This window comes from Rhinoderma darwinii, chromosome 8 (assembly GCF_050947455.1).
Source record: "Rhinoderma darwinii isolate aRhiDar2 chromosome 8, aRhiDar2.hap1, whole genome shotgun sequence".
NCBI lineage: Eukaryota > Metazoa > Chordata > Amphibia > Anura > Rhinodermatidae > Rhinoderma > Rhinoderma darwinii.
Window position 1 is genome coordinate 26,721,884 of NC_134694.1, and position 10,180 is coordinate 26,732,063.

Genomic DNA, 10,180 nt, shown 5'->3' on the forward strand with positions numbered 1-10,180 from the left:
ATAAAATACTGTGCACCCATCTTCCACTATTAGACGCGGTGCTTACCACCTTCCACTATAAAATACTGTGCACCCATCTTCCACTATTAGACGCAGTGCTTACCACCTTCCACTATAAAATACTGTGCCCCCACCTTCCACTATTAGACATTACTTACTACCTTCCAATATAAGATGCTCTGCCCCCACCTTTCAAGTGGTTGTCTGTGCTCCGACTTCTGACGCTGTCGTCTTGCGATTCTGTTTTGGAAACAAGTGTCAGTTATTTGAGTTTGTGGATTATTGGATACTGGATTAAAGGAGTTTTACAGTAATTATTTGTGGGGGTTCATCACAGATATTTTCATGTATACATACAGGTATAATATACAACTTATATAGAAAATAGATGGATGATGTTTCATTTTCAACCTAGGCAATTTTTGACCAGTGGTTGTCCAAAATTGTGAAGTTCTTTTACTATCATTCTGCAGTGTTGGGAAACTCCACTTCTATGGAGTACTTCCCTTGTGAGCACACTGCATGTAATTGGAGAGTTCTTCAGTCAGAACTATGACTCTTAGACACATTTCATGCTTTATTTGAGCCTTTCTTTTACTCCTCTTTAGACAGTGATGGTATTCTGGAGATTGTACTGTGATATGCGGCAGAAGATATGACACTCATAAAACATAAAACACAACACATGGAGCATGTTCTTGGGGCTACAGATGAGTATCAATTAGAAAGGGAACATCCCATGAAGTTGCCGGAAGATATTCAACATACTCTTGAAATATTGTAAGTACATAGTCAAAGTCCTACTCTGCACACATGACAAGAAGCTCTGTAAAACCAGAACCTGCTCCACTTCTACAACCAGTCACATACTTTATGTCTTCTCATATCCCACCCAGCTCTCCGTAGTTCGTACACTCTTATCTCCATGTCTCATGGTTCCTTATTCTGGTAAAGACAAAGATAGTTTGCTATGTCTGGTCTTAGGGCCCTTTTACACAGGCCAATTATCGGGCAAACGAGCGTTCACAGAATAATTGCCCTGTATCGTTTTATATCCCAAAAATATTGTTGGCAGCACACATCCCTGTGCTGCCGCCATGATTGAAATGTATGGGGACGAGCGATCGTAGTAACGAGTGCTCGTCCCCATGCATAGCTCCTTGTGAAAGGAGCAAACGAGCGCCGATCAACGAGCTGTCTCGCTGATCGGCGCTCGTTGTGCCTGCCAAAATGGGCCGGTGTAAAAGGACCTTTTGTTTCCAGAGCCTTATTGGAATCAAGCAAATTGTCCTCAGATGAAAACGCGTTACATGACAAGTTTGCATACAATACTACAATACTAAAGGCTAAGTACATTAATAAGATTGGGATAAGTAGAGTAGCAATGAAACAGAAGGTCCCTGGGGAGGTGCTTGAAGGCACAAGGCCATAAAGTAACGGAAGAGTAAAAGAAAAAAAGTCCGTAGGCAAAGGAAAATGAGGAAAGAGCTTGGAATGACAGGGAACCCATCCAGAATGACTTGTGTAGGGTGGGCAGGAAGGCGCAGGAAAACTCCAAGGCTACAGGCCAGCCCACTAAAGCATCTAAAGCAGATGGTAGGAAACATTGAGGAAGTCCTCTGTAGCGGTGTCTTAACTAGACAGGTTTAGCAGGAGTTGTGCAGGGGTCTGGGAGTGTCGCTTTAGGATGTCTATCACAGCAGAGATCACATGTAGATTGTTTTTACAGAACAGTAAATGGTGGTTGGTGTCAAAGATCACATCGAAGACAATTCAGTATGAAAACAAACAATATTCTTCTTTCCTACTACCTGTGTCCAAACCCTAGGTCCCTAGATGTAGATCAATTTTTATAGATTTTTATGGACAGAGCCAAATGATGTCAATGCGATCAGGGCTATCCTCCTGCATTATGTATGGAGTTTATACAGGATAAACACAATACTCAGTACTAATATTAATGCCATGTGACTCCCTCTCGTCTTGTGGATGGGAACGACGCTATACAGTCATCCTTAATAAGATATTACCTTCAAAATATGTGGTCTTGGAGCAGCCTCTTCTCCACCATAAATCCGACTTCGAGGGTAGATGATATGTGGGAGAGCAGGGACCAAACCATCTGGGCAGAAGTGTTGATGTTGAGCCTGACAGTCCATTGGAAGCGAAGACCAACTGCACACACATGTAAATGCCACACCTAAAAACACATTAAAAGACACACTTTTATGTGCAGATTTTACCTGCGGAATTACCCTTGTTTATCTGCGGTGCGGATTTTCTGCACCAAATTCCACAACGTGTGCATGTAGCCCAAAGGAAAAAATGCTTTCAGCTGGCAAAATGTTATCATGTGGTATTGAACCAGAGGAAAGCAAGAACAAACCCTTTGGGTATGTTCACACGGCTTATTTTCAGCCGTTTTTCGAGCCGTAAATGTCACTTCTTGAGCCGTTTGTGGGAGCCGTTTTTCATTGGGTCAATAGAAAAACAGCTCCAAAAAGCGGCCATAAAAAACGCATCAAAAAACGCTTGATGCTTTATAAACGGCTGAAAATCAGAGGCAGTTTTCACTTGAAAACAGCTTCGTATTTTACAGCCGTTTTTTGTTAAGCTTGTGAACATAGCCTTAGGCTACATGCACACATTGCGTATTTTGCTGCGGAAAATACACATCAAAACGCAGGAAATTCTCAGGTAAAAACCGCACCTATTTGTGCTTTTTTCGTTGCGATTTTTAAGTTTTGATTCGTTTTGCGACGCGTTTTCATTCTGCAGATTTTAAAATCCGCACCACAGGTCAATTTACATGCGGAAAAATACTGCAGCGTGTACCTGAGATTTCCTGGAATGTCATTGACTATGCTGGTACTATAGTATGCTGCGGTTTTGCCACAAAACCGCACGTAATGGTATGTTCACACGCTTAACCAAAAACTTCTGAAAATACGGAGCTGTTTTGAAGGGAAAACCGCTCCTGATTTTCAGACGTTTTTTAATCAGACTCGCGTTTTTCGCTGTGTTTTTTACGGCCGTTTTTTAGAGTCAATGAAAAACGGCTCCAAAAAACGTCCCAAGAAGTGACATTCACTTCTTTTTCGTGCCGTTTGTGGAAAACGAAGCTTAAAAAAATGCCACGTCCGAACAGGACGCCGTATTTCCCATTGAACTCAATGGGCAGATGTTTGTAGGTGTTCTGCTTCCAAATTTTTCAGCCGTTTTTCGGGTCGTTTACGGCCCGAAAAACGGCTGAAAACACTACGTGTGCACATACCCTAATACGCATCGTGGGCATCGGGCCTTAGGTGGTAAAAAAAATAAATCCATGCAATCTAAGGGCGGATCTACACGAGCGCGTGCGTTTTTGCGCACGCAAAAAACGTGGCGTTTTGCGTGCGCAAAAGTCACTTAACAGCTCCGTGTGTCATCCCCGTATGATGCGTGGCTGCGTGAGTTTCGCGCAGCCGCCATCATTATGACACTCCGTTTGTATGTTTGTAAACAGAAAAGCAAACGGTGCTTTTCTGTTTTCATTCATACTTTTTACTGCTGTTGCGCAAATAACGCTGTTCGCACGGAAGTGCTTCCGTGTGCTGCGCGTGATTTTCACGCACCCATTGACTTTAATGGGTGCGTGATGCGCGAAAAACGCAGAAATATAGGACCTGTCGTGAGTTTTACGCAGCGGACTCACGCTGCGCAAAAATTACTGAAGTCTGCACTGCCCCATAGACTAGCATAGGTCCGTGCGACACGCGTGAAAATCACGCGCGTTGCACGGACGTATTACACGTTCGTCTAAATAAGCCCTAATGCTGGTAACTTGTAGTATTATATATTACCAGAAATACATATTCATTTATACAATAAATGGAGTTTATTAAATATACATGGCAAGACAACAAATAATCTAGACATCTTTTTTGTAAACAACATAAAAAATGAAGAACAGTTAATATTTGCTGTGTGAAGTCTCAAACCCGCATGTTTTGTGCCTAAATCGGAATACAATTGTATCAGAGGGAAGTAGGGAACACTTTCTTTTGGGAAAGACTTTTTTGCTTTGTTCCGACTGGATCTCCTCCAATTTTTGGCACAGTTCTGTCCATAGCATTCATCACTTCTAATAAGGGACATCCCATATTTACACATAATAAATGATTTTGTCAGACCTGTCATGTTCTAATACTAGATCACCAAGCTTCAACGTCAAGCTTCTTGGGCCCCAATGCAAAATGTGTTATAGGGCCCCTCACTAACCAAGTGACTTTTATAATACTGGTGTCTTCTCACGTCGCAGAGGGGACTTTGGGCCACCTGATGCACCAAGGCTCAGGTGCGGCTGCTACTTCTGCACCCCCTATAGCTATTCCCCTCTTGATCACACATAACACATGATAATGGGGGACCGGACTGATCAAAATGTAGGTTCCAGCTATTGATGTCAGTTAAACGCTGATACTTGAGAATGGACATTTGTGTTGTCTTCGTGGCTGGAGCTTTGCATCCTGATGTTATACTTCTCTACGTACGTACTCCCAGTGGGATGTGACTCTCGGCTCATGCACATTGCCGTGATACGGGTCCATGTGGCTCGGAGTGATACGATAGCCTACTATGGGCCCATACTGTACCTCTGTGTGCCTCTGATTTTACATGAAGGGACACGGTGTGCCTAGAAGTCCTTAGTATGGACTCTGTGTGCCGCCATATTGGGTTCATTCACACATCACTACCATGTGTATGAGCAATAACTATGCCAGTATATGATTTGTCCAGGGATCATTCTGGCAGTTGATCATATTTACAACCAATGGCTATATTTTATTGCTTCCATAACACATGTATGTTGTTGTACATATAGAGGCACATTGCCATAATTGGATTTTTAAAAGTATTTGTTCCCTTTTTACCAAAACCGCAGCTGGACGACCACACCGCACTGCCTGACATCAACCATTGATAGGAATTAAGATCTTGAAATATTGTAAAACCGTCTCTGTCACAGTATTAACATATTCAGAATAGCTGCTATGGGTAAAGTAGCAATTATTAGTCCTGCGTTTGCTGACGATAATCAATACCTAGGTATAATTGCATCTTAAACAGTGACGCATAGTCCTGGTGCTTGAGGTCTCGGAAGCAGGAGAGCGGAGGGCTGGTGGCAGCTGTGGTAAGAAGCACATACATTTGTGATTTAAATTGTCGGCCGCACAGCCAGGTAGTGTGAAAAGGATAGTCAAGTGGCTGTTAAGTCCATTGCCGCCAATTACTGACAATCAGGGAGGGGCTTTAAGGCTTGTTCAGTATAATAAGCCCAGTTTGCCTTGTTTCATGGGTTACTGCTGAAGAGGTTGCAGCTGCACAGACTCAAATAGCCTCAGAACTACAGTAATTATGAAGCAATCGGCTCTTTTAAGACTATGTGCATGTTCGGCTCTATCACACTTTCTATATTGTTTTATTTTATGTTTTTCGTTTACTATTTACTTTATTTTACTGATAGAAAATGTATCACTCTTTGCTACATTTTATCATTTGTTGCTAGAAATTTTTTTCCGTAGAAACTTCCGACAGCAGTTGGCACATAGGATGGGGTGACACATGCCAATTTATTAGTCTTTCACCTAGAAAGGATGTTAAAAAAAAAAACAGACTGCGTGAGTTGCACACACTTTGTATTATGCAAACTATACTGCAGGGAAAACAGCAATGGCAGAGGTGGGCAACTTGTAGGAATGCAGAATTTGCAGAACTTCCCGCAACAATGACTTCAAGTCAAAGTCACACAATGATTCTAGGCATAACAATGGCACAAAGCTCTAAAAAGCCCTTACACAATACCAGTGCCAGCCACAGTGTTCCCATAACAGAGCAACGCACAGTGCCTGCCAAAGTTTTCCCATAACAGTCACAGTGATCCCATACCAGGGACAGCCACTGTACCCCATTACAACCCATGCCGCTGTTCTTTGTCCATGACTGTGCCAAGCATAGTGTTCCCATAAGGGTATGTTCACACGCAGTGAGCAAAAACGTCTCAAAATACGGAGCTGTTTTCAAGGGAAAATAGCTCCTGATTTTCAGACGTTTTTTAAGCCACTCGCGATTTCCGCTGTTTTTTTCGCTGCGTTTTTTACAGCAGTTTTTGGAGCTTTTTGCACTACAGTCTATGAAATGGCTCCAAAAACGTCCCAAGAAGTGTACTGCACTTCTTTTTCGCAGCCGTTATTTTACGCATTAAAAAACGCCGCGAAAAACGCTCCGTCAGAACAGAACGCCGTTTTCCCATTGAATGCTGCTTCCGATTTTTCGGGCGTTTACAGCCCGAAAAACGGCCGAAAATAGGTTGTGTGAACATACCCTAAAGGTATGTGAACACGACAACGCCAAATAAGTTTCAGGAGAAAACAGCTCCTGAATTTCAGACGTTTTTACAAGTGCACGCGTTTTTCACGGCGTCTTTTACGGACATAATTGGAGCTGTTCTTCATTGGAGTCAATGAAAAATGGCTCCAATTACGTCCCAAGAAGTGTCCTGCACTTCTTTGCTGCGGGCGTAATTTTACGCATCGTCTTTTGACAGCGACGCGTAAAATGACACCTCGTCTGCACAGAACATCGTAAGACCCATTGCAAGCAATGGGCAGATGTTTGCCGACATATTGGAGCCGTCTTTTCAGGCGTAATTCGAGGCGTAAAACGCCTCCATTACGTCTGAAAAGAGGTCGTTTGCACATACCCTAAGGGTATGTTCACACGCAAAGTCATAAACGTCTCAAATAACAGAGCTATTTTCAAGGGAAAACAGCTCCTGATTTTCAGACGTTTTTTGAGCAACTCGCCTTTTTCACTGAGTTTTTCGCTGCGTTTTTACGGCCGTTTTTGGAGCTGTTTTCAATAGAGTCTATGAGAAAACGGCTTCAAAAAACATCCCAAGAAGTGTCCTGCACTTCTTTTGACGAACCGTCATTTTACGCGCCGTATTTTGAAATGGCAGCTCGTCTGCACAGAACATTGTAAGACCCATTGCAAGCAATGGGCAGATGTTTGCCGACGTATTGGAGCCGTATTTTCAGGCGTAATTCGAGGCGCAGCATAACCTGCAGGTCTAGATAGTTTAAAATAAGTTAAAATAATGTTAAAATTAAAAAAATATATACTTACCTCTCCTGGCGCTCCCGTGGCAACACTATCCTGATCTCCCACCGCTCCCTGTACACCCAGCCACCATTGATAATGTGTCATATCAACACGTGATACATCATCGCTTGAGGCCAGGTGTACACAGAGCGCCGGCGAAGAATGAAAGCGTTGCCATGGGTGTGCCAGGAGAGGTGAGTCTATTTTTTTTTTATTTCTAGCTGTTTCCCCCAGCAAATCCAGTACGTGTGGATTAGAGTGCAAAGTCACAATAATGGTCCTAGTCGCTGTGCCCTTATAACAGTGCCAATATAAGTGGCAGTCATGATGCCAATCATAGCCGTGCCGGTACAGAATCCCCATAATGATGTCAGTGCAGTGCCCCATCACAGTGTTACCTCCTGCGCAAATGTATTTAAAACCTATCATTTGTTGCTTTTCTGTCTCTCCAGATGATGATGAACATGAATGGATCATTCAGACGTGTCGAAAGGGATGGGATGAGATTACAGGATACAGGCCTAAGGAGATGTGATGGTTTACAGGACATCTCACCCGTTCACAGAGCTCATACAAGCAGGAAATATCATCCCTGATAATGAATTAAAAAATGTTCTCTGCGTCTTACCCCTTCACAATAGATTTATGAATAAACTGAACATTTCATTCCATGTTATTAGTGTTACAGTAACTGGTTAGTAGGAGAACAGAAGTGAAATAGAAGCCACTCTAAATGTATGTAATCCCCGTTTTACGTGGCCGTAGTACAGCTGCATTTTATCTTGCATATTATGGCCCTAACCCCTGGACCCCCGCACTTCCAATGAACCGAGCTTAGGTCATCCTAGGGTATTATGGTCATGTGGAACAGGCCTTAGAGTGTGTCAGCACATGGACTGTGAGGACGAGCCTGCTTTAGTAGAACTCCATGGTATTCAGGCCACCAGTCGCTAGGACAATCCTGCAGCTGCTGTACAAGCTCCCTGTTATGCCTTTTTATCCTGCACCTGCAGTCCGCAGCAAAATTTTTAACAATGTATATTACACTTCATGTGCAGACACTTTGTAACGTACATTTACATTAGTTCAGAAACCCTTTAAAAGCGTTGGTCCTCATAGAGGCGGGGGTCCCACTTTAGGGACCCTCTTCTATTAGCCAAAGCTGAGAAGCAGTGAAAAGGGTGGCTTCTGCCCTGAAGGACTTATATAATGACCATATATTACATGGTTGCTCCTTCCATTGTTTGGCCCATCCTGCCCTCCACTAAGTTTGTGGTTTTAGCAGCCGGACCTGTGGTGATCAGCTTTTGAGGAGGGGACAACCTATTTAAACAGCGTCCTTATAAGTAAAGTTTTTTTTAGATAACGGTATTACGTTGCTCACTTTAAACTTAAACTTTATGTACTGTATATTGTTCCAGAGAACTCCTTTATTTGATTGATATGGCAAGTGGGAATTTTAGCTATCTGGCCAGTGTCTATGATCTTTTATTCAATGCTACAAATAAAAATCTTCTGCCTTTATTGACTTGTGTACATTTGGTATCATGCTTGCTTATATTCTCTAAAATGTAAAAACAATGTTAACATTCAAGAGTAGCCCAGGGGGATTTGCATTGTAAAACTGAGAGTGTAAGAGGTTCTGACCTGGTGTAATTTAAAACCGTTCTATAATTTTGTTGCAGTACACATCCTCAGAAAGGAAGAACCTCATGTGACCTTGTGTAGTCTGACCTTGAGCTTTCTCAATTAGCCATGGCTGATTTTAATAATTTGGTCATTTGGAAATAAGGCTTTTCAGATTGCAGCATCGTTTTTAGCATTTAGTGTTGTCTGGCCTTGGATGTAGTTTAAGACTCATGAGTCTGTTCTTCGGAACTCCAAATCAGACAGAAAGAGTCGGCAGCTTACAGTGTAATCTCATAATATCAGGGAAATCCATGGAGCATAGACAGGACATGATGACTTGTCACTCATTGAAACACTGTGAGATGACTACTCGTGAGGCCGTAGCTGCTTGTGGAACTTCCCGATGAATGACTAATAGTTTTGCCTCCATTGAGATACCATCCCAGTGAGCTGGGGAGACATACATAATGTTCTGGGGAGCAATTTGTCAGTATTCCCTTAAAGGAACACTCCAGTGATTTTTTTTATCATGAACCCTGTTTGGATAGTACACCCGGTAAAAGGTAGCACAGGCCATCCTCTTACCGGGCGCTTTGCTGCTGAACTATCTCTTCCGATCCTGGTTGCCGTTATGTCAGGTGAATGCAATGTGACCGGCCGATTCCTACAACCTCTGCTGTGTGGACCGGAAGTCGCTTTTACTATGCATTCCTATAAGATGCTTAATGTGAGTCTCATAGGAATGCATAGTGAAAGAGACTTCTGGTCCACACAACAGACGCTGTAGGAATCAGACAGTCACATTGCGGTCACGTGACATAACGGTGGCCCCCGAACTAAGCATATAGTTTGGTGACAAAGCGCCCGGTATGAGGCGCTTTTACCGAGTGTACTTTCCACAATAAAAAAAATTGTGTACCTTTAGTCTTCGGACAATAAGAAATGCCATTTTTGGGGGGTCCGGAGTATCCAATGAGCAAGAAGGCCTCACTTCTCTTAGTGGAGAGATGGCTGCTGTTGTGTGGCTTCCTTCTACTGAAATCAATAGCAATTGAAGTGGCTATGTATCTCCCCAGAGAACAAGAACCAGGAGCTGCTTGTTCAGGACATCATTCGGGTCCAAGCTCCTTTACACCCACTAATCTCACCTACTGATATGTGAGAATATGGGCTCTTGAGCTCTGTAAAGTCACACGTCATAATCTTCATATTATCGAAATGAGGTCATCAGAATTGTGTAACAACATAATTCTTTATACAAAATACTATAGCTGAAAGGAGGCTAGATCCAAATAGGGGGTGAAATTTATCAACATTTCTATGCCAGTTTTATGTAGAAAAGTCGAAAAAGGGCCCACTCTATGGGATGTAGCAAGGTAAAGGTCCATGGGACAATTAAAAAAAAAAA

General features: G+C 42.7%; 1 protein-coding gene across 2 annotated transcripts in view; it reads left to right on the top strand.

Annotated features, from left to right (window-relative positions):
* Window positions 1-8,667, top strand: part of MORN5 (MORN repeat containing 5) — a 36,682-nt gene extending 28,015 nt beyond the window's left edge. Inside the window, exons 5-6 of one of the 2 annotated variants that reach the window (XR_012850323.1) lie at window positions 609-780; window positions 7,596-7,770. Coding sequence is in view for 1 of the 2 variants with exons in the window: in XM_075835525.1 (XP_075691640.1) it covers window positions 7,596-7,678 (83 nt within the window). In the remaining variant the exon portion in view is untranslated. Of the gene's footprint in view, window positions 1-608; window positions 781-7,595 lie in introns of both variants that reach the window. The other variant, XM_075835525.1, reaches the window with a different exon arrangement.
* Window positions 8,668-10,180: the final 1,513 nt, after the last annotated feature.